We start from the raw sequence: 24,747 nt of genomic DNA on the forward strand, positions 1-24,747 counted from the left end.
CTGTGGTTCAGACTCCATCGTTTTTCTTCGTAGCCAAAATGTTTGCCAGCTGCGCAACTTGTTTTTTTTTTTAATGTCATTTTTGTTATTTTTTTTTCCTTTTTTGTTTCTTGGATTAGTTTTGATTTGAAGTATTACGTGTTAGAATGCCAACTACAAGCTACTTTTAATGTTGTTTTTTTTTTTGTTTTTTTTTTTTTAAATATTTTTTCGTTTTTTTGCTACACGTACACCTCATTTTCTTGCATGGGTTTTACAATTTAATTTCTTTCTTTCTTTTTTTTTTTGTTCGTTATTTTATGATCTCTGACATATTTGGGTGTTTTTATCTTCTTCTTTTATTGTTGTATAAAACACGTAAATTTGTTGTTAATGTTCTCGTTTTGTTTTCTTTCGTTTTTTGCGCTCCAAAGATTCTTTCTCGATTTGAACTTAAATAGACACATTAAAAATTTCGTTTAATACATGAGCAAAAATAACAGAGCGTGAGGAACAATTATTGTATATATATATATATATTAAAATTACAAAATGAAACCTAAAAATATATATAAATGAGCAAAAGAAGCGAGCACACAAATTGTTAAACCTTTTACAATAAAAAGAATAGCACAAAACACTAACTTTTGGGACTGCAAAGATCGCAATTGTTTTCCAGCAAATTGCTGCTTGATGGATCGTGCTGATTTTGATGTTCATGTCGATGTCGATGATGACGATGATGATGATGATGGTAATGATATTGATTGATGCTTGGAAACGGGGGGAGGAGGCCTATCAAAAAACAAAAGTGGACGCTCCACTGAGCCACAACTTCGAAGGGGGGCTTTGGGGAGAGTTTGCATTTATCTTCTTTCTTTCTTTCTTTCATTTTTTATATTTTCGTTTGTTTGTTCGCTTTTCACGCGCAAAATACTTGTTCATAATATGTTTATAATATTAGTAAAGTAGTTTTCAGTTTGTTCTCCACTTAACACATCAACTTGATTCTCTTCAGCGCTTTAGAAATCCAGCAGTGCGACCTCAGCGATATTTTGCTGCTGCTGCTGCTGCTGCTGTTGCAAATCCTCAACATTGGGCAGCGCCTCTTGCGCCGTCTCGAGAGCATGTCCGTTGCCATTCTGGCTAATTGCCGGCTCCACCAGCTTGCCGCCATCGAGGCCATTTCCAGCAACAGCTGCATCATCAGCTGTTGGCTGTTTAGTTGCCTCAGCTACTGCTGCTGCTTCTGCTGCTGCTTCTGCTGCTGCTGGTGCTGGTGCTGTTGCCTTGATTGGCCGCTTGATAGCTGCCGGTGACGGTGTTGTTTTGACAGCGGCTTCTTTGGCTTTCGGTTTCAGCGGCGAGCCGACGGCGCTCTTCAACGGCGACGTCTTGCGTTGTGCTGGGGCGCCACCAGCTGATCCAGCAGTAGCCGACAGCAGCGAACGACGCGCACCACCTGGTTGGGTCGATGAGTGTGTCGATTTGGGCGCTGGACGCGCTGTAAAAGTCTTTGTAGTGGTTGTCGTTGTTGTTGATGTGGTTGTTGTCGATGTTGTATTGCTGCTGCTGCTGCCGTTGGCTGTGGCCGACTTGACACGAGTGCTGGTGGTGGTTGTGGCGCTCTTGGCCACACCATTGCCCAGCAGCGGCTTGTTGGGACTGCGTGCCCCAGTTGCGGAAGTGGTAGCGGTGCCACCAGTAGACAATGCCGTCTTGCGCAGCGTCGACGGCACAGCGCTGCGCGGAGAGATCATCTTCGGCTTGGCGGCAGCTGTGGTGCCAGTGCTGTTGGCGCTTGTGGTGCTCGGCTTGCTGGCGGCACTCAGCAGCAAGCGTGACTTGACACCTGTTGTTGTTGCCCCATTGGTTGCTGCTGCCGGCTTGCGGGCTGTACTGGCGGTTGTGGCGCAACGTGCAGCAGCGCCAGTTGCCGGCTGCTTGCTGGCAACGCCTCGGCTAATTGGAGCTGTGGCCGGGCGTGTGCTTGCCGTGCTGCCGCTGGTTGTTGTGGTTGTTGTTCGAGATGCCGGCTTGGCAGATGTATTGCTGGCGCTGAGCGGTTTCCGTGCCGCGCCAGTTGCTGTCTTGGCAGCCGTTGCTGTTGTTGTTGTTGCTCCTCCTGCTTTGGCAACGGGTGCTGTGCGTGGACGAGCAGCGGTCATTTTAGGTGGTGCTGCTGCTGCTGTTGTTGTTGTGCTGCTCCTCTTGGCTGTGGCGGTCGGCGATGGCCTGGGCTTGGCAGCTGCTCCTGATGTGGTTGTAGTTGTTGATGTCCTGGCAGCCGTTAGCTTTTTGGCTGCAGGCTCATTGGAGCTGCTCTTAATCTTGGGCTTGGTTGCAACAGTGCCGACAGCAGCTGCAGCTGTGGCAATCGCAGCCGTGGCAGCCACAGCAGCAGCAGCAACGACAACAGGCGCCACCTCCTGATCCTCTTGAACTGGCGGCGGCGGCGACGATGGCGTCTCAACAACATCAGGCACGCCACTCAGCTCAGTAAGCGCTTCCTTTGGCTCAGCGAGCGTCTCGTTTTGCAGCAGAGGCTCAGCGATTTGCTCCACAATTGGCGGCTGCTGCTGGGCCTCCTCCACTAGCGGCTCAGCCTTGGGCTGCTGCTCGTTGACTAGCGGCTCCGGCTCCGGCTCTGGCTCGGGTGTCTCGTTGCTGGCGAGGAGACCGTTTGTGTAGGGTGCGGCATCAGCGTTGAGGAGCTGATGGGCATGATGGGACACCTCCTCGATGAGTTCATCCTGCATTTGCAGTTCGTTGTAGTTTTCTTGTGCATTCTGATTCAAAGCTGACTCCTCCAATGTATGCGGCGGCTCCTGCTGCTGGAAGTTTAAAAACTCAACCATCTGGGGTTCCTGGAAGATATGATCCTGTTGCTGCTTCTCCTCTTGGAAGATTTGCTCCTGATGCTGCTGTTCCTGTGGGAAGATCTGCTCCTCAGGTTGTTCCTTCTGCTGCTGCTTCTCCTGGAAATGCTCCTGCTCCTCCTGGAAGTGCTGCTGCTCCTCAGGTTGTTCCTTCTGCTGCTGCTTCTCCTGGAAATGCTGCTGCTCCTCCTGGAAGTGCTGCTGCTCCTCTTGGAAGTGCTGCTGCTCCTCCTGGAAGTGCTGCTGCTCCTCCTGGAAGTGCTGCTGCTCCTCCTGGAAATGCTGCTGCGCTTCCTGGAAATGCTGCTGCTCCTCCTGGAAGTGCTGCTGCTCCTCCTGGAGATGCTGCTGCTCCTCCACGAAGGGCTTGCTCTCCTCCTGGAATTGCTCCTGCTGCTGCTCCTCCACGAAGGGCTTGCTCTCCTCCTGGAATTGCTGCTGCTGCTCCTCCTCCTCCTGCTGCTGCTCCTCCTCCTCCTGGAAATGCTGCTGCTGCTGCTGCTCCTCCTGGAAGAGCTGCTGCTGCGGCTGCTTGTGCATTACCTCATCCTCCATCTCATTGGCAATGTGCGCATCAGTTTTTGGCTGCACATCCAACAAATCAAACTCCCGCTCTGTGGCAAATGGATTGCTGGTCACAGGCAGCTTCTCCTCGTTGTTGTGGACACCATGGTCGGTAGCTGCATCAAAGTCAGCATACTCCACCTGCGAGAAATGAACAGAATGTTATAAAAACATAAATATAAAATATACATACTAATCTAATTTAGATATGCATGAATGAAATGCTTTGATTTGAAAGCTCAATAATTGATTTTTTTAGATCAGTTTTTTAAATCGACCCATTATAAATTCCATGAAATCAAGACAAGTGCAGTCAGTTGGGGCAGTCAAATGGATTAAAAAGTAATGAATGCAACGTTACTGTGATTATCATCAATGCGTTACAGATGCTATGTCCAAATTGAATAGCAATCTATATATATACATATATATATATATATATGGGCGACTGCTAAAAGCTCTTAAGCCATCTTAACACAGCAATTGGACGCATCATGTACAATGTGTTTGAAATGTTAATACCCCGTCCACAAAAGCAGCTGATGACGATTATGATAATGATAATGATGATGGCGATGACTAACAACAATATGCCGAAAAACAAAAGGCACTCTAAGCAATATCAACAACAACAACAACATTTGTACTCTGTCTGGCTGTCGTCTTCTGCTTTACGCACAACAGACAATGTTCACATCGTCATCTTGCCACTTGCCACACCCCCACCCCCTGCCGCAGCCCCTGCGTTGCTCCCTGTTAAATCGATAAATGCAATGAGCCGGCACATGGAGCTGGTTGCTGGCTTGGCTTGGGATTTGGCGGCGTTACTGCAGACATCTTTATATATTTTTTTTTGGGGGCGCGCGAGCAAAGTTCGTTGGAAAAAATATGGTAAAGATTTTGTATAGCTTTTTTTTTTGTTTTTTTTGCCTTTTCTTTTTTAGTGTGTTTGCAATTGTGCGTCAAGAAAATGTTACTTATGGTGTTATATGTTATAGCCCGAGTCTTTTCTTGCCCCCCTCAGCACTGTCTGTCTGTCAGTCTTGTCTCCTCCACCAAACTGAACTGAACTCTGAGTGCAGCAAGCTGTAAAAATAGCAGCGACCACAAAGTACAAGTGTAAGTATTATATATATATACATATCTTTATATGTATGTATGTATGCATATGCCAGGAAAGGGCAGGGCAGGCCAGGCCAGAGTACAAGTATTTATGGGTGGCAGCCAGGCCAGCAGTGAAAATAAATCACCCAGCCGATGAATTTCCAGCGAAACAAACGAAAGATTCGTTTTGCATTCACATAAGATGACTAAGGAAACAAGATGTGTACACAATATATATATATATATGTGCTATATTCCCCTATATTAAACCAAAGTGTGTCATTTATTAAATATATACATTTTGGCTCAATATGGTTAACAAAATTTGTGTTTATCATAAGATTGTAATGAATTTCTTACAGTTGATAAAAAAAATGACGGGATATATAATATATCAAGTGTAGTGCTATATCTTTAAACTTGATTTATTTTCTTTCTTTTATGGCTATCGGAAATCGATTTGTTTCAATATTCGGCAAAAGGGATCGTTATCGAAAAATCAAATAAACTTAATCGGCTTATTTTACTTGCTACTGTACTCATTTTCAAAATTTGATGTCATTTGCCCTTATAAGATTATATATTTTCCTATTTTAATGTGTTCCGGTTATACAAATTGTATAAATACTTAAATTCAAATCAACCCCTTTAATTAAACAATTACAAACATAATGAATAAAGAGAAATGCTTGTCAATAATGTTAAGACAGGGTCAGGGTCACATTTCCTAAAGTGTTGCATGGCATAAACATAAAGTAATTGACACCCAACCCTGAGAAGCAATTTGAGTTGTTGCAAGTATGTATGCCGCCCCATGTACATTGTATATTGTGGGCGACGCCATAAAGCATGCTATGGAAATGGAAAATGTTCTAGTTGTGGGTGTGGTGAAGAGAGTGTTAAGTGTCGTCGGTTGCAACATCCCCCAATTAAGCACGAACTGTGCACAACAACACCAGATTCTGCTCCCCGTCAGCTGTCTGTCTGCATTTGTATTTGCCGGCTGTGTGTGTATTTGCGAGGGTTGCACACACACACACACAAACACACACACACACATATATATATATAAATGTATATGTAACTAACTCGAATTACTAATGCATACAAATTATGATAATGACATCAGCAGCCGCAGCTGCAGCAACGAACTTGTGAAAGTAAATGGGAAAGCAGCTAGCACACACATACACACATACTAACATACACACACTCACTTACATACATACATATTTTTAGCTAGTCTGGCAATGTCATGACAGTTGCTGCCATTGGGCAAGCGAAGCAGCAACCACAACAACAGCGAAATAAGACTACAGCAAAACAGTGTTGACATACAGCGAAAAGAAATAAAAATGAGAAAAAAGCATGTCAGATGACAGGAAACGTGTCGCTGACTTAAGAGTAGCTCGCACTGTGTACGCTGTGTGACTCGACTTGGCATTAGTTTCGGCGCTGTCCAACACCAAGCACAAAATGTAGCGCCAACTATATATTTTTTTTTTCGCCTCAACATTTTTCTTCTAGTACGCAACGCAAGACCGCAGTCAAAGTCCCCCTGAGCGTCGCAGTCAGCGTTGCGGTCGCTTGTCGCAGCCACCGTCGCATTTGTTAGTCGCTTTAAAATGTCATTGACCAGCAAATGCCAAAGTGCCGGGGCCGCTGTTGTTGCCGCTGCTGCTGCTGCTGCTGCCGGTGTTTTGTCGGTTTTTATTTTTTTTTTGCTGCCCACTTTTGGCCCACTCGCGCTCAATTGCTGGCTTTCTTTTGTTGCTCAAGCGTAATGGGGCTAAAAGTGAGCTGAAGCCGAAAAAGTTGAAATCAAAATGAAAATGAAGTAGAAGTAGAAGGAAACATAATAAAAAGTGAACCGCTTAAATATCGCAGCTTAGTCAGCTTAGTCAGCGACTGATGACTCATCGTCAGCGCAAGGCTCGATGACTTTGGTTAATTAATCAGTGGTTGGTCTTCTAGTTATGCAATGCCAATTTGTCATTTATAAATAACATGAATTTAACACTCTGCACCTCTGGCACCTCTGCCTTCTCGCCGTCTCCCTCTCTCACTCTCTCTCTCTTGACCGGCGATAATTGTTTGGCATTTTATCAAGCAAAATATGCGTCAGCATCGAACGTGCTGGCAACGCTGTGCTGCTTCTGCCGCCGCGAGCATTGCCGGCCGGTCTGCTTGCAAATAAATAATCGTCTCTTGACTTGTTTTGGCTCTTTGTGCAAAAAACACTTTTTGCAAAACGATGATGATTGTATTTGCGCGTACAGATTTGAGTGTGTTTGCAGTTAGGTTTCAAATTTAAGTGCATGACTTTTTATTGTTGCTATTATTGACAAATGATTTTGACACTTAAGACGAATAAGCGGCGCCAAGCAAAACATGCCAGCAGCAGCAGATACAACAATAGACGCAACTTGTTCAATGAAAACGACGTCGCTGCTGCTGCTGGTGGGTGACTGATACAAGATCTGTGTGTGTGTGTTGATTTTTTTGTGGTTGACTTTTGCCCAAAGAAACGAAAAAAATTAAGAAAAATAAAAACCAAGCAAAACAAAACGCAACGATGACATCAACATTTTCAGTCTCCACATCTCACACACACACACACACACACACACACAAGCAAACACACTCACGGTGAATTTTAATGTTAATGATAATTGCGAAAAGTGCGCAGCAAAAGAAATTGCACGAACATTGCCAGCGTTGACGTCAACTCTGGCCAGCGCAGAGAAAGAGACCAAAAAAAAAAAAAAAGAATTTAAATAAACAACAAAAAAGAGAAAGAGAAATACAGAACAAACGAGGAAGATCAGCATCAAGCTGTGGGGAGAGTTGCGCTTCTGATTGTTCTTGTTTTTGTTTTTTGTTGTTGTTTTTTTCGTGTGCGACCGTGCAAATTTGCTGAAAATCAGAAAGAACAAAATGTGCCATAAACAACAACAATTACAGCAATAAGAGCAGCAGCAGCCAACAACAACAGCAAAACACAAATCAAGTTCAACAGATGGCGCAGCGAATTTTCAGCAATTCGGCTGTGCCGGGTCAGGGGCAGGTGGGCCTTGCGGGCTAGACGGGGAGGTACTGGGTTCACTCACTATAAATTTTCAAACGAATCCAAAATGGCACGCAAAAACCCGCAAAGACAATTTATAAAGTCGCACAAATCACTTGTATTGAGTCGTTGTCGTCTCACATGGCTCGTTAGATAGCCAAAACTGGGCAGGCGACAAAAGACAGGGGGGGACAGGGAGACAGACGGCGGGCGACTGTTGCCATTAAACGCATACAAATATGGCATACAGTTGAGTTGTTGGCAGGCTGGCAGCGGGCTCTAACTGTTTTTGGCCAAACGCACACTTCCAATATATGCACAATACATATGTGCAAACATAGAAAACCCTAATAACAATAACAATAAAACAGCTAAATGCTCAATAATGCGTAGAGCAGAGCAAGAGACAAGCGAAAAAAAAATATTATATATGAGAGAAGGCGCGCAATGACTAAGCACGCGTTGGGCGGTGGCAAAGAAAGACAGGCAAAGACCGCAGCACAGCTATAAAATACAATGCCAAATTAAGCAGCGACACCAAAAATATTTCTCTTCTCATAGAGACAAATACACACACACACACACACACAGACACATAGCCATGCAAATAAAATGATGTGTGTCTATGTAATTTCTATTTTTAAATGTTTGGCCACACTCGATGTGAGTGACACATGCACAGAAGCCGAAAAACAAAAAAAAAAGTATTGCACTCTCTTTTTTCTCTCTGCTGCTGCTGCTGCTTAACTGTGCAATAATAATACAACTAATAATCACTGTTACTGTTACTATAACTGTTACTCTTTGCACATAATGCTAATGATGTTGAAATTGTATGGTGTGTGTGTGTGTGTGGGCCACATGCAACAGCAGCACGCAACATGTTGCCAATGTCGGCAGGCAGCAGTACTAGTCAGTCTGGCTTTATGGTTTTGTTTTCTGTTGTTTCTTTATTATTATTATTTTTATTTTTTTGTTAGTAGCAGATTTGCAGGCACTGAGCAGCAGCAGCAGAAGCAGCAACAGCAGCAGAAGCAGCAACAGCAGCAGCAGCAGCAACAGCAGCAGCAGCTCATGCTGCACATCATTAATCTTACATCTTCCCCATGTTGATTAATGCACAATTTTATGCTATTTTCATTATTTTTTCTACACATTTAAAACTAAAGCCCCACAAACACTCAGTGCAGCTGAGGCATGAAACCAACACCACGGGAGGGTCGGGGGGTCGCCCTTTGTACGCTTTTTGTGTGTTTTCTTATTGGTTTCCTTACGATTTCTTTTTTTTTTTTGTATATAATATTTAATTGATTTCGTTTTTCAATCTATTAGTTTGCTCTCTGGCCACGGAAAACGGAAATGATGCAAACGCAACTGTAGAAAATGCGCAACGCCATATTTTATATATTTTGACTGCACTCATACAAATCGAGTTCTGCTTAGTCAGCAACGAATTCCAATCAACAATTGGGAGCAGCAGTTGACGCTGCACTGTGCTATGCTTTGCTGTGCTGTGCTGTGCTGCTTTGCGTTGGCCATCAGACCGATAAAGCTAAAATATAATTTGGACAATTAGTGAACGAACGAAACACAGAACTGTGGCGGCGACGAGGACAGTCAGCAGCAGCAGCAGCAACGCCAATTCACTCAATGAATTATGGTGACGCCATTATTAATGAATGAATTAATAAGCAATAAAAAAGAACAAATAAGAATGGTCTAGCCGAGAGACGATCTCGACTAGAAGATACCCATTTGAACACAGTTGTTGTTGAAAACACAATTTCTACGTTTGCATACTCAAAGCAAAGTTGAGAAATAATATGTCAATTGGAGGAGTATATCTGATATTTTTTATTGCTCTCTGAAATCGATTTATATCGATATTCGCTAAACGGCATATTTATCAAATGCACACAAATTTAAAGAATCTATAGTCTTTTAGACGCTTGCTTCAGACTGTTACATACTTGTTGCACAATTTCATGATACCCTCCTTCCTACCCATATTGAATGGGTTCACCGTATAAGAAGAAATAACCGAGCAGAAACTGAGCGAATTGTGTAGGAAAACCGGCAAGTGGCCATGGCAACAGATTTTCGCAAACGCCACCAAACAAAGACAAAGACAAAGCGAAATAAATAACTAAAAAAAATAATGCGAAAAAAAACAAAATAGAGCAGACCCAAAATAGCAAACTAGTGATTTGCGAAAGCAAGTAGTAACGTAGATGATATTTATGATGGTGTAATGATAATCAAGTTGCGCGTCACCATCAGCAGCAGCAGAAGCGGCCACAGCAGTGGCAGCCGGGAGACAACGTGGCACGCAACATGCACACAAGAGATAAAATTTAAAAATATAAAAAAAAAAACCTGCAAAAGAATAGAAAGTTAATTAAGTTTTATTTCGCGCTGCTGCTTTTTGGGCTCTTGAGACTTTATTTGTCATGCTTTTCGCAAGGTTTCTAAAGAAAAGCCCAACGTCATAATGATGATGATGATGATGGTGATGATGAACGAGCTGGGCCAGCCAGCCGTCGTTTGTTCTGCGGTTTCGGTTTGGGGCTATGCAGATTGTCTGACTTGACTTCGGCGGCTTTGGCTGTGGAAAATTTGTGAAAGGCTTGTCCAAAATAAATATGAGAAAATATCTATTGTAATTTGCTTGAGCAACCGCAAAACAAGCTCTTGGGACATTACAATTTTTCACGAGACTTTGGATTAAAGTAGAAAATTAGTTAGCAACAGCTTTAAATTGGATACAGTTGTAGAGTAGAAAATTAGTTAGTAACAGGCTTTAAGTTGGATACAGTTGTTAGAGATGGCTTAAAACTAGATAAAAACCAAATAATAATCGCCAGCAGTTTGAGATACATTAAAGCGTTATAGTATTTTATTTTCTTTTACATTGAATGCCAACTGATATACGAATAAAAAACCTCAACTATTTTATAGCTATATGTTGGTCGGAGACTTGTCAAGTTTTATGCCATATCCACAATTTAAGTTTGTGGAGCGAAATTCACTTAAGCTAAATAGTTTCATTCAATTAAAATGTCTGTGCGCATCTAAAGAAGGAGGAGGAAGTGCTTTTGGGTCTATTTGAAATTTATTATTTAAACGATGAGGCGGGGCAGATAAATTGAAAGCGCTCCGTCGAAGTCGAAGTCGAAGGAAGGCGTTTGTGTTTGCTGAAGTGAAAGGCTTTAAATGGGTAACAAATTGTGCCCATTTGCTATTGCTCATAAATCCATTGGCAGTTGTGATAAAGACGCCATTAGCCAGTGACTGCAGCAGTCAGCCAAAAACAAAGAGCATATCGCATTGTAAAGTTCATTAAAAACTCTAGCCTAATCTGTAGAATATATATGTATATAGATGTAAAAAAAAAAAGAAATGCAATACACAAGCAAATAAATAAGAAAGAAGAAAAAAAAACCATATTGGCGCGCCGACATGAAACAGATTCAACTGCGCTTTTGTGAAAGTATTTCAGCGGCGCGCAGCACGAAAGAACCAAAAGATACAATTACAATGAGAGCCAGCTAGCCAACGACGTTTGGCAGCAATCGACGACCACATTGCAGCAGTCAGCCATATGAATGGTCAGTTAGATAGATAGATACATTAGAATGGAGGCCGTTGCCATGAAATTGACTGCTTTTGTTGGCCATTGTCTAACACACAGAGGAGGTGGGCAACAGCAATGAGTAATAGACCGACTGACTGACTGAATGACTAACTGACTGTGTGAATGAGTGACTACTGCCCAAGACAGTTGTGGCTAAAAAAAAAAAAACGATGGATAAAAATTGTTAATAGTTTGATATACATACTACACATACACGTTGAGCAAAGCACCAGCAACGGCCAAAAGAAATGGTTAAAAGCGCGAATGGTAGTGGTAATAAAACTAAAAAAAACACCTGGCCAAGTTAGTCGCTGCTGCTGCGGCTGCTGCTGCTGCTGGACACGAACATTGTTTCGGTTTAACAGCAGCAGCAGCAGCACTAAGCCAGGCCCCTCTACAAGAAACGCGCATTTTAACTTTTCCATAGAGGCACGTTATTACAACTGACACTGCTTCTTTTTTTCTTCTTTTTCTTTTTTTCATTTTATGAGTTCTTTAACATTGGCAGGCCATGCCCCGTGAGGCAGACACAAAGGCTGGGCGGCAAATGCCTTGCGGCAAATGGCCATCGCCGTCGGTCGTTGTCTTTTTGCCAGCGCTTTACACTCTTGGCCAAAAGCAGCAAGTGCAAGGCAAATGCAATCAGCTCTGGACAATTTGAAAGGCCAGTTTAGTGCAGCAAAGACACAGAAACCAACTAAACTCTGCTCAACTACCTATGTATATATATACTATATATCTATATTTATATAAGACTACAACTTTTTTCTTTTATTACACAAAGGTTTTTCGTTATGTTTAATTAAACTGAATTGACCTGCAGGTTGTGCGGCACAGAGAACCGGTTCCAAAAACACAAATTCATCATTCTTGAGCAGAGACAAAGAGGAGGCAAGGTTTTTCAATGCTGCCACAAATCGGTGGGCTGGACACAGTGGTTAACGTTTCGCCTTATTTATGGCAAACAATTTTACGGCTAATTGTTACGCCCTGCGCTTTGCTTTTAGCTTTTGTCTCTCGGCTCTTGCAACTTTCATTCGCACCTGTCATAGATAACTCGGCTAAAATTAGACGTGTTGCTTTCTTATTATATCATCCACCCATATTTTGTTTATCAAAGAATGTTCGGTTTAAGTATGATTAATTGTATGTTAACCGGCGAATTCCAAGAGCTTTGTTGCACCAGATATGAAATTTTTGCTCTAAAAGACTTATAGGTATTTCAAAGTATTTCTGGCATTCTGAGCTCATTACCGGTGCTGTCATCTTACTTAGTCACATTAAATGAATGACTTTAACATTTATATTCGAAATGTATCGCATTAGATCTAAATTATATTTGAATTTGTTTACCAATTCTAAAAGTAGGCAAAGACTAATCAGCTGTTATAACCAATTTATCGCTGTGAAAGATTAAAACATATATTTTAACTGATGGCTACTATATACAACATTTTGTCTAATAGGTATTTAAAGGCTCCAATTTTTATTTATAACCTGAACCCGTTCAAAAAGGGCAAAAGTGTACAAGGAGGGAGGAAGTATCTGCGAACCCACAAGTGATATATATTCTTGATTAGCCATGTCCGCTTAATCTCACAGACAACCATGGCTAGAAACTTCAGTTTATTTCTTTATATCGATAGCTGTCCCTGTTTAGTTAATATCGATACAAATCGACTTTAAATACAAATAATAATTCTAAATAATATATGATATACCCCACATATATATCTTGTATATAAATATACAGGGTATCTCCTAGACTAGCTTTCCTTAACTAACACTGACTATTAAAATACACTTTAGGCTTAAAGTACTGTTCTGCACTTCCAGAGATCGCCCGAAGCGTTGTGTAGTTCTGCTAAATTGCTGTCTCCACTTAAAACTAACAAATGGCCAACGTTAGGCAAATTTCTAAACATAGTTTTTTTATTTTGTTTTTTTTTTTTTGTTTTATCTCCTGCAGCAAACAATCAATTTAAATAAGATTTAAGTCATTGCACATTGCACACCACACATACGAAAAACCAGTCGGAGAAGTTAACCAAGATGGATCACCTCGATCATCAGGGGCGAACGTATCTCTTGAATGGCAAAATGACTTTCAATTAACAGCAGTTTTGGAGCACTCGGGGCATTAGTGACACCGCAGCCCAGGGATAGGGGTAGGGGGAGCAGCAGCAGCAGCAGAAGCGATTATAGCCTATTTATATTAGCATGGCTAGAAGAAGCTGATGCTTCTTGTTGGCTGCTGGCGACTTTTACTCGCCATTTTTTGTACCGCCTGTCTTCTGGCATCAGCGAGCGTGCGGGCAGGAAGGGGGTGTGACTGTGGCACTGGCAGGCTGCAGTCGACGGCCAGTCAACGCTGCAGGGGCCACGAAAATCCATTGCAGCATTTTGTCTCCCATTTTAGTAATTATTTTTACATATTTTCTGCTGCTTTGTTTTTGATTTCTTTTATTTTTTTTGTCGTTTTGAGAAGCTATTGAACTTGGCACAGGGTTTGCATTTTAAAAATAAATTTTGACTTGAACATTGGGGAGAACGAACAAACGAACGAACATGCAACAATTTCATTGCAGTGCTTTGCAGAAGCAGGAAGCAACTGCGAGACATCTAGTTGCAAGCGTACAGAGCACAGTGGTTACTCGCTAATGAATGATGCGCACTCAACTATTAAGTAACCCTTTGAAATGGGCTATAGAATTAGTTCAATTCAAATAATAGCACATTAAATAATGCCTGTCTGTCTTGACACATTTTAAAACTGCAATTATTATTTGTATAAAAATGAATAAAAGAATTTCAAACTGAAACGTTCTTCATTCTGTGGTGAACACTGTAAATGCGAATAAATGCTAGCCAGAACAAGCGAAAGTGTCGCCCACAAATACAAGTGCAACCCAGATTGATATATGAAATGCAACTCTATACAACCATGTGGCAATATAAATTTAGATAACGCATACAGAAACACACAGAATGAGCGAGAGAAACGGAGAGAGAATGAGATTGCAGCAAAGGCAGTCGCTTGCAAAATGAGATATTGTATCTGCAAGATAAAAAAGCACTTCAAGTTGATGTTGCTGCTGGTGCTGCTGCTGCCGCTGCTGCTGCTGTTGCACAGAGCCCCATTTCGTTTGAACTGCAAAATGTAAAATGCTGCAATTAGACGCCACAATCGTCTTCAAGTGCCATGGCTCGAGATACAGATACACAGCCACAGCAACAGCCACAAAACTTCAGTTAAAACAACAACAACAACAACATCTTCAGACGTGTGTGCTCTTGGCCATTTTGGCAATCAGACTTTACAGTCAACCCACACACAACACACACACACACAACACACAACGGGCATTAGCAACAAGCAATCATATTGCAGCAAGAGATTTCTGTTCGTCGCCGTTGCCGTTTTATTTTATTTTTTTTTTTGAGCCGTCTGTCTCGCAATTGTTCTGCTTTTGGCTTTTGGGGCCTGCTTGCCTCCGTCCCTGCACCACCACCTCCTCCTCCTCCTCTTCTTCGCTGAGAGACTGCAAAATGAAACTCGTTTTACACACACACACACACACTAGCACAGCTGGCAAACTCTTGTACATTATTTACCAACAACGCTGTCTGACGCCTGATTTTTTTTTTTTTGATTTTTTTGCATTTAGGCTGATTTTGGGCGTCAGTCGAGTTACATTTACTGTACGTTTGTATGTATGTATTTACTGAGGTGGGCAGACAAGAAAGATATATATGAGCACACACCCCTCAGAGACTCGGGGCTGCCTATCTCTGAGCAGCACTTGTCCGTGTGGGCAGACGAGGCTGGGCGTAGGATTGGCGCAGCAGACGCCAAATGCGCTTACAGTGCGAGCGGCTTCAAATCGGACCACCCGTTGCCCAAACTGCATGGGTTGATAAAGCCAACAACCAACAACTAGCAGCCAGCAACAACGACACCAACAATAGCAACAACAGTAATAGCAATAAGTGGCGCTTGTAGCTTATGCTTGTATGTGTGCTGTGTGTGTGTGTGTGTGTGAACTAAATTACAAATGAAACAGCGAAAAAAAAAGTGAAGAAGCAAGCAATTTTAATTGAGTTAATAATCTTAATGGATTTTCTGACTTAATTACCAGTTTGTGCGCTTCTATTGAGTTGCTATTGCTTTTGCTGTTGCTATTATTATTTTTGTTTTTACTATACAATTATTGCCTTAGCAGCGCACTGTTAATGTAGTGTTAAAAAATAATTTAAAAACCAAAAAAAAATCAAGATAAAACAGCTATCTTAGGCAACGCCGAATACCCTTCAAGAACGCACTCAGCTTACCGAATTCGGAATTTCGCAATAAATTTCAAAAATAGCCGCTTTGTTCTTATAATAAATGACTATAAAATATGTTTAGATATTGAAAGCATTATAACACGTATAACTTCTGAGTTTGGCTAGGTTAACATGGTAGTTAAAACAGTTTCTAACAGAAGAAGTCATTATTCGACAGATTTATTGTATATGCTAGCTATATTTGATATATAATAATGTGATCTAGTACTGCTGATCAAGTTTATATTATATATCACTCACTGCGTTACAAACTTAACGTCAAAATTATAATATCCTCTTTTCAATACGACTAAAAAGTGAATAGTAACATTAACGAAATAATGATATGTTTCAGGCTCAGCTGCATTTTCTGAAAAAATCAACTTTCTTTTCTTAAGGCACTTCTTTGAGCTGTATCTGTAGTAGATAGAATAAGGCACTTCTTTGAGCTGTTTACAGTATCTGTAGTAGATAGAAGGGCATATTATACATTTATTGAGTGATCTCTCATTTCATTTTTCACATCATTATTCCATTTATTCTGTTTAGTTAGTCACCGATGTGTCTGCTCTGTTTTAAATATTTTTATGGCTGCTCAATTGCAACAAAAATAATACTAGGTTTTTTTGTTATGTCTATTTAAATTTCTTTTTTTTTTGTTCTCGTCCGGCAACTGTCATGAAAAATGTAATAAATATACACAAAAAAAAAAAAAATGTATTTATATTGTTATGGAATTCTCGGCGGAGACAATGATGATGAGGTTGCTAATTTATGTAAATTGTACAGAATTTATTATGAACACAAGTTTAAACAAATGTCATGCGAATTGTGGCAAAAGATTCCAACAGCAACAACAACAGCAGCAAAAAACTAATTACAATCGAAATCAACAAAAATGTATAATTTTATTCCGTTATTATGAATGTGTGGGAAGAACTACTCGAGAGTTCCGAGGCCCCGTTGGCCGAGCTGAGTCATAACACAGACGCGTGAACTTTATTATCAGTATCAGCTAGCTTATATAGTCTGGAATCTAGATGCACCCAAAAAGTAAATATATATATAAATATATATGTAGCTGTTTTTTGTCGCCTGAGTGGCGCTGCCATTTATAAATATATAAATACGCCGGGTGCGATAAGGTTGAACGTAAAATCAAGAAAAGTGCTTAGAAAATATGTCTATTTTATTTATTTGATTAATCAAGCTGTTAATCATAATGCGTAAGAATGTCGTTAATTCCGCATCGCCTGTTTACAGCTTATCTGTCAACAGGCACTTCCCTCAAGTGCTTTCTGATAAAAGAAAAAAAAACAATGCCGACAACTCCGGCCTTTGAGCTCCGTTTTGTTTACGAATTCGCCGCGCCAAGCGATTGGTGACAAGCTGTCTGTTATGTTAATTGTTGTTATTTTCTCTTGTAGTTCCAAGTTCCACTAATCGTTGGAATGAAAACAATAACAAACCAAATATTAATTTGTATTGGACACGAAACGAAACGAAATGCAACGAAATCAAAGCAAAAACACAAATACAAACATATTCAAATCCACATGGGAAGCGGGGAAGAATGGGGCAAATACTTCGAGTGCCTTTTATCATTGTTTGGGCAAAATATGTAATAATAAATAACAGAAAAAAAGACACAAATCATGTAGATAAAAATAATATGCAAAATGAGCGGCGAAAACGAAGACAAAGCGTGGCGGGGAAGGGGAAGGGGAAGGGGGTTGGACCCGAGCATGAAGAAAGCGTTTTGTTACAGGCGTAAATTATACACACAACGAAACTCCCACAGGAAGTTCGATAGCAGGCAGCACAACAAACAATGCCCAGCAGCAGAGGCTGCATATACATATGAAACAAACAAAAAGTATAAAAAAAATGGTATGCATACATATATGCATTTATGTGTGTGTGTGTGGTGTGTGTGTATTTGCCATGCAAGCGAAAACCGTATATGACCCAATTAAGTGAACCCAAGCGCTTGTGTAATTATGAAAGCTGCTGTCTGTGTGTGTGTGTGTGTGTGTATGTGTGTGTGTGTGCATTGGAGCTGGAATTTGCAACGAAGCGAAAAGGTTGCCACTCTTGCCGAAGTTATTGTTGTTGCTGTTAATGCTACTGTTATAGTTGTTGTTTCTGTTAATGCTGTTGTTGTTGCTATTGCTGGTCATGCAGATTGCAGACAGCAGCGAGAGCGCCACAGATAACCGAGAAGAGCACGATGTTCGTGGCGAGTTTGGCAGACGTTCTCGAATACAAACACGCATATATATATATATATATATATATATATATACACACACATGTAAACACATAGGAAAAGAAATGCATTAAGCCGAATCGTCGTTGACCGCAAGCTTTTAGCCTGCAAACACAAAATCCAATTGGAACGGAAATCAAATGCCAAAGGCAGCTTAGCCAACAAAAACAAGAACAAAATATATATAAAACAACAAACAGCTTCCAAATGGCGACAATAATATTTTATTTTTAGTGTCAGCCAAGGGTTAAGAGCTTAAAAAGCCGCAATAAACACAAGCATTGCCATAAGTAAAGGGCAATAAAAACAAAGAAAACAAAATAGCAGCAGCAGCAGCAGCAACAACCCCTGAGATGCCCTTAATTATTTTAAAATGGAGTTTAAAGAACACACACACCCCACACACGCATACATACAATAGCTCTATATATATATATATATAATATATATATGTGAAAACCCCACCCAAAGCTTTGGCAAAAAAACCCAGTCATGCACAGGACGTACTAGAAAGCACTTGCGTGTCCTGAACGGAAACGTGTGGAAAAAGAGAGAGAGAGAGATAGAGAGGAAGACAGAGAGATAGTTGGGGAGGGCGGAGAGAGAGAGTGAGTGGGAAAGGGAGCGTGAGCGAGTTAAGGGAACACACCCCAGCAGCACTGCTGATGTTGTAAAATTGCATTAGCGCTGGCACACAGAGAGCGACAGAGAGAGAGAAAGAGAGTAAAAGGTGAGCAAGAGAAAGGAGTAGGGAAGGGGAGAGGGGCTCAAAATGCATGCAGACAGCTGTGTGAGCATAGAAGACGAAGAAGAAGAAGAAGCAAAGAAAAGTATACCAAAAAATTTAATGATTTCTCCAGGTGAGAGAAGAGGCACGACACATGGTGCAAGGACACGGACACACAGGGAAAACGATAGCGGAAATGCAACGGAAACTGAGTGAGACAAATGGGAAAAACAGGGCGCAGGACGACAACAAATAATGACGTTTCTGACAAAATACACAAAATGTGGCACGAATGACTCACACTTTTTGTTATGCCTTGGGTAGAATTAAATATTCCCTATGATAAAAAAGATATATTCAAGATAAAATAACATATTGAAAATATTTTACTGACAAAATATTATTATTATGGCAAAATCGGATCAGAAATATTTCAATGATTCAATGTTCTGATTGGCATCTGATATATAAAGTTAGTTTAATCTTACCTGAGGTGGAGCACCGGCATAGCATGCGTTCTCCATGTTGTCCGACAACAAATTGGGCTGCTGCTGCAGTTGCTCCTTGGTCTCCTCGAGCAGATGCTTCTCCTCGGTGGAGGACGAGAGCGGGGAGGGTGTCAAATCAACAATATCCGCCTGTTGCGGTTGCAAATCAAGTATTGTGGCAGTTGTAGCTGCTGGTCCTGCTGGTGAATCCTCGAGAGGACTGAAAATGGGCGCACTGGTGTCCATCAGCAGGCTCTGATCCAGATCGACGGCCGGCTGAGAGATGCCAGCATCGCTGGAGGTGTGCTCCAGATAGAAGGAGGCCTGCATGGGATCAACGAGATGCGACTGCTGCTGCTGTTGATGCAACTCCTCAATGGAGGGCGATTGCGAGATGAGCTCCTTCTCCTCCACGTTGAGCAACTCCTTCTCTTTGATCGATGACTCCTCGTTACCCATTTGCTGGGGCAGCTGCTGCACAGAGTTCAAGATGTCCGTTATGGACATGGCCTCTGTTTCATACTTGTCCTTGTTCTCCAGCTGCTGTTCCAGTTGCTGTGGCTCTGGCTCCGATTCCAAATCAACGCTCGTCTCGGGACCATGATCGATGCGCAACTCCTGCTCCAGCTCCAGCTCCTGCTGCACCTGCTCCAGGTGCTGCTCCTCCTGTTTTTCCTTCTGTCCATTCTGGAGCTGATCGGCTTCGCCGGGGAAGGTGTCATCCTCCAGTTCCAGTTCGTGAGGACGCTGTGCGGCCTCCGAATCGAATTCAACCTCGTCGGGCAATGGAATTGTGTCCATATTACAGTCGCGTGCGCCCTTGCGGGGGCTCTCCGCCACCAGATCATCGGTGAGCAGCTGACGGACCACCAGCGCCTGCAGTGGGTCAAGAGGAGCCGGCGACGATGGCTGTGAACCAAAGTTGGGCACAAATTCAACGGCATTCGGATTTAGTTGCGAATGCGGCTCCAATTCCAACTCAAGTTCCGGTTCCGATTGCTGTTGTCCAATTGGAGCTGCATTCTCTTTGTTGTTGTTGTCGTTGAACTGTTCTGGCTGCTGTTCGCTGAGGCTACTGGTGCCGTACGTGGTTGCCACCGAGCTAGCCTCCTCCTCCTCTTCCTCAACCCCCTCACCCTCCCCCTCCGGTTGCTGCTGCTGCTGCACTTGCTCCGGTTCCATATTGACAGCTGGCTCCACTTCACCCGTGGTTGTTGTTGTCGTATTCGAGTTGCTTGAAAAATCGCCATCATTTTTAATCACTTCAACGTCTTCTTCTTCCTCCCCATAGGCAGCTGCTTTGACGCTGCCAACGCTGCTGCCGACGCCGACGCCATTGCCCAGACTCAAGTCCATGCCAAGCGACATGTAAGCGTCGCTGCTGCCAACGTTGCCGTTGCCGTTGCCAACACCAATACCAACAAGACCAACACCATTGCCAAAGGTGGCGTCGACGTCGCCGTCAGAGTTGCTAAACTTTTCGCCGTAGAATTGTTGTTGGTGTTGCTTTTCGCTCTGCTGCACTTCTTTTATGTACTTCCATTCGCCGTCGTCATCGTGCTGCTCGCTACCATCGTGCTGCTCTCCACCATCCGACTTGGGCACCAGCAGTTCGGCGGCGACGTCGACGACAGCGTTGCCGGCGCTGCCAGCGATTTGCAGGCTCTCCGCGAGACGATTTTGCAAAAAGTTGTCAAAGTGTGCGTTATCCTCGTGTTCCATTTTGATGATGATGATGCTGGTGATGATGATCAATAATCAATTGCTTTTGCTGGGATAACTGCTTATGCAAAATATCCAGAAAAAAAGAGAATGTTGAATGTGATTCAGTTTTTGTGCTCGCTCTCTTTTTTGTGATTCACACGCCGTCGCTGCTTCTTTGGCTCTTCTTTCTTGCAAATTCTCCTTTTTGCTCTCGCGCCGCTAACGCTGACATACACATACACGCACACTGACACACACGCACGCACACACACGACGAAGAGCCGCCAATAACGAAATGCTTCTTCGACTTTTTTGCACTGTCCTGCTTCCAAAATGTGTTCACAATTTGACTGACTACGCCACACACATTAATTTTTTAAAATAAACAGTTCAGTGTGTAATGTGTTGCTTTTATTTATAAAATTGGCAATTTCAATTTCTTTGTGTTTTTGAAATGCACTTTGCCGACCGATTCTTGCGCACATACGACCTTCCAGGTTTAAAACAGATTTCACAATGTTGTGCTCGATTGTACAAGTCGATACCTTAGAGATGATAGTAATGTATCGACACCGTGGTGAGTTTAAGAGTTGAATTCGCAATGTGAAATGTGTGAAATTTATCGAGTTACTATTCGATTACAAAATAGGCACGCTGCCAACTTCACTCGAGTCAAAAATTCGTGGAAATTTGGTTTTAGTTTTAGGCGGTTTTTTTTTATGTGTTAGTTGTGTGTGTACTAAAAAATATATTCATGACAAAAGACACACTGCACACGTACATAGCTTAGAGTTTTATTAAATAACTTTGTAAAAGTAACAATAATACTATTATTCATAAAACTAAGGGCTCAAGAACCCAAACAATGCTTTGAATGCAGTTCACGCTTTAGCGCTTGATAATTTAACATTGTTGCCCTCAGCCAGGAATCCTTCATGTGAAACCGTTGAAACGCTTTGCTACTATTTAAATGCTTCGCATAATACTTGTCGTAAATCAATTTCACAATTGCATTGCGAGCAGTTATTGATGGCGAATTCATTTGTTTCCACTGCTCATCGCTGGATGTTAAATGCATGTTATCTGTGACAAAATCGCCATCATCCCACCAGGAAGGCAACCCTTCCACATTCTTCCACTCCTGCGAACGTTCTTCCTCTTTCTTTTCGAATTCGTACAACAACTCCATGTACTTGACGCGGGTCTGGCAACCTGATCCCGACGGCAAGCCCAGGGCTGCAGCAACATCCTCCCATTGGTCCACATTCAAGGCACCTCCTCTCGCTCTTACCAAGGCATAAAATCTATCGAACAGAAATGGTTAACTTTTGCAATTATTTTGGGTTTGGATTTACAAGTACTTGAACAACTTGATAGAACGCTCCTGTATTTTACATTCTTCCTTGAGAGCACTACGCCTCAGAAAATTCCTCTCCAGCTGCTGCGGTGTGCTCCAAAACCAAAGCGATGAATCTGCAGCTGGTATCAGTGATTCTGTCAGATGCTCCGGAATTCGTTCCGCACAGTTAGGCAGTGACTCCGACTTCGCCTCCGTCGAAGGTGGCACTTTTGTTTGCTCGGCTTGTTGTTGGCTTGTTATCGCCTGTTGCTTTGTTGTCGTTTTTCCACTCAGCGCTGCGTGCTTTTTGCTTATGTGCCGCATTAAATTGTGCAGCGATCCGGCCGCATAAGTGCAATGTGGACACGGCTGGTACTGCGACACCGGCACCTTGCCCTTGTCATGGTTGCGCTCATGGCGCTCCAGATTATATGCTCTGTTTGTGGTGTAGGTGCATCCCCGTCTACGGCACCGCAGGTGCTCTCGAGGATTGTGCATTTTGAACGTTTGTTTACAATTTTTGATATGACATATTTGTTTGGCTTGCCGTACATCGCTAAGTGAATTCCAAAAAATATCGATACATCGCCGTGACAAAATATTTGCGTTGGGCACAAAGCGATATTCCACATCTGCATCTTAAATAATTATATTTTATTTTCTCTCAGAGTAATACAAAAATCAGGTAGGTCACAACAATTATAAATGATTAAAGAAACGACGCCATCAAGTAATTCTCTTAACAAATACGGATAATTTTTTATGAATTCAACTTCTATCGAACCTTTTCGATAACTATTCGGCAAATGCAGGCAGTGAGAATTGATTAATTTAAATTACTCGACCACTTCACCGGCGTTAAAATTAACTGACCCGTGCCAACTCTTATAATTGTCAGACACCTGCGCTCAAAGTTCATCATAAAACGAGGAAACAGGTTGGTTTTGCGTGTAATTTCATTGTGCGTCGGAGCAAACTGATTTTGAGTAGTTCAAAGTTCTTACAGATAAGGAAACATTTTGTTATTAGCTAATTTGTTCGTCGTTTAAAATTGGTGACGCACCCAGTGACCTTGATCAAAGACCATGGCAACTGAACGGCAGCTGGACGTGATCATATTCGGAGCCAGTGGGTTCACCGGCAAATACACCGTCTACGAGGCGGTGTCCGTCCTCAAGGATCTCCGCTGGGGAATTGCTGGACGCAATCGTGAGAAATTGCAAAAGGTGCTCACGGAAATGGGCGGTAAGGCCAAGAAGGATCTGTCCCAAACGCCCATCATTATTGCCGATGTGAACGACGAGGCCTCGCTGCTGGATATGGCCAAATCCTGTCGCATTGTGGTCAACACCGCTGGCCCATATCGTTTCTATGGCGAGAAAGTGGTACGTGCCTGCATAGAGGCGGGCACCCATCACGTAGACGTTAGCGGTGAGCCGCAGTTCATGGAATCGATGCAGTTGAAGTACAATGAGCGGGCCAAGGAGCGCGGTGTCTATGTGGTCAGCGCATGTGGCTTCGATTCCATACCAACCGAAATGGGCATCGTTTTTGTGGAGAAGAATTTCGATGGTGTTGTCAATTCGGTGGAGACATTCCTTGTGAATGGCGCCAAGGATGTGGATGCGTCCAGTGGCAGTGCTGGCCTCAATACGGGCACCTGGGAGAGCGCTGTCCACAGCCTGGCGCATTCCGGCGAGCTGAGTGCCCTGCGCCGGCAGCTATATCCGGATCGAATGCCCAAATTCTATCCCATACTGAAGCAGCGACCGTTGATCTTCCGCTCCACGGAGGTGGACAAGGTGTGTCTGCCCTTTCCGGGTTCGGACCGTTCGGTGGCGATGCGTTCGCAGCGCTTTCTCTATGAGAACGACAAGAAGCGACCCATCCAGATGCACGCCTACATTGGATTCCCCTCATACATTATGGCCATTGTTGTTGCCCTGTTGGCGACCATCTTTGGTGTGATGACAAAGTTCGAGTTTACTCGCAATCTGCTGCTCAAGTATCCCAGTTTCTTTTCGGCTGGCTTTGTCTCGCGCAGCGGTCCCAGTGAGGCTCGCATGGAACGCACCTTTTTTAAGATGACCATGAAGGCGACCGGATGGCCCAACTCACAGCGTCTGGCCGAATGCACGGATCAGTACAAGGAACCACCAACAAAGACTCTAATGGTTAAGGTATCGGGTCCGAATCCCGGCTACGGTTCCACCTGTGTCGCCCTACTCTCCACGGCGGTGACCATTCTGCGCGAGAGCAGCAAAATGCCAAGCACTGGCGGTGTCTTGCCACCGGGCGCTGCCTTCTCCAAGACCAGCCTTATTAGCGAGCTGGAAAAGCATGAGCATGGCATGAAATTTGAAATATTGGCCAATAAGTGATTGTCTCCCAATTTTATTTTTTATTGCAATCTTTAAAGTGCATTATTTTATCGTCGCTTAGTCAGTAAAAAGCTTAATATCATTGTTACTAATAATTGTGGGAATTAAAAATAAAGGAACTAATGTACATGACAAATGGCAACCGGCATTAAAATAAATATTTGGTCATATTTAAATTAGCCAGTATCGTTTGGCATATACCGATAGTATCGATACCACAAGTGCGTCACAATGCGAGTAGATGGCAACTCTGCTGATGTCGCTGTTTTTGTTTACCTGCTCGCTT

The 24,747-nt window shown here is 42.7% G+C and overlaps 3 protein-coding genes across 4 annotated transcripts; 1 reads left to right on the forward strand and 2 right to left on the reverse strand.

Moving 5' to 3' along the window:
- Positions 1-192: 192 nt before the first annotated feature.
- LOC6568245 (205 kDa microtubule-associated protein) lies at positions 193-21,254 on the reverse strand. Its single transcript, XM_001994816.3, has 2 exons — positions 19,038-21,254; positions 193-3,563 (listed from the first exon to the last, which is right to left on the reverse strand). Exons 1-2 carry the CDS (start codon positions 20,757-20,759, stop codon positions 1,002-1,004), a joined length of 4,284 nt encoding a protein of 1,427 aa, XP_001994852.1. The 5' UTR covers positions 20,760-21,254; the 3' UTR covers positions 193-1,001.
- Positions 21,255-21,519: 265 nt separating this feature from the next.
- Positions 21,520-22,676, reverse strand: LOC6568244. The gene is made up of 2 exons (XM_032740718.2): positions 22,103-22,676; positions 21,520-22,045 (listed from the first exon to the last, which is right to left on the reverse strand). Exons 1-2 carry the CDS (start codon positions 22,576-22,578, stop codon positions 21,592-21,594), a joined length of 930 nt encoding a protein of 309 aa, XP_032596609.1. The 5' UTR covers positions 22,579-22,676; the 3' UTR covers positions 21,520-21,591.
- A 100-nt stretch (positions 22,677-22,776) lies between these two features.
- Positions 22,777-24,597, forward strand: LOC6568243 (saccharopine dehydrogenase-like oxidoreductase). Of its 2 annotated transcripts, none has more exons than XM_032740717.1 (2): positions 22,777-23,017; positions 23,071-24,597. In XM_032740717.1, exon 2 carries the CDS (start codon positions 23,166-23,168, stop codon positions 24,459-24,461), a length of 1,296 nt encoding a protein of 431 aa, XP_032596608.1. In that variant the 5' UTR covers positions 22,777-23,017; positions 23,071-23,165; the 3' UTR covers positions 24,462-24,597. The 2 variants fall into 2 exon arrangements, with proteins under 2 accessions (XP_032596608.1, XP_001994850.1); XM_001994814.2 differs by having other exon boundaries at positions 22,898-23,017; positions 23,078-24,597.
- Positions 24,598-24,747: the final 150 nt, after the last annotated feature.

The sequence above is a fragment of the Drosophila grimshawi genome, unplaced genomic scaffold, assembly GCF_018153295.1.
Source record: "Drosophila grimshawi isolate 15287-2541.00 unplaced genomic scaffold, ASM1815329v1 contig_311, whole genome shotgun sequence".
NCBI lineage: Eukaryota > Metazoa > Arthropoda > Insecta > Diptera > Drosophilidae > Drosophila > Drosophila grimshawi.

Excerpts from the sequence above, each read along its gene's own strand:
- LOC6568244 (XM_032740718.2), bottom strand. The coding sequence starts at position 22,578 with ATGCACAATCCTCGAGAGCACCTGCGGTGCCGTAGACGGGGATGCACC. Across the intron at positions 22,046-22,102 it reads CGTTCTATCAAGTTGTTCAA|ATTTTATGCCTTGGTAAGAG; the intron begins GTACTTGTAAAT and ends TCTGTTCGATAG.
- LOC6568245 (XM_001994816.3), bottom strand. The coding sequence starts at position 20,759 with ATGGAACACGAGGATAACGCACACTTTGACAACTTTTTGCAAAATCGT. Across the intron at positions 3,564-19,037 it reads ATGCCGGTGCTCCACCTCAG|GTGGAGTATGCTGACTTTGA; the intron begins GTAAGATTAAAC and ends CATTTCTCGCAG.
- LOC6568243 (XM_032740717.1), top strand. The coding sequence starts at position 23,166 with ATGGCAACTGAACGGCAGCTGGACGTGATCATATTCGGAGCCAGTGGG.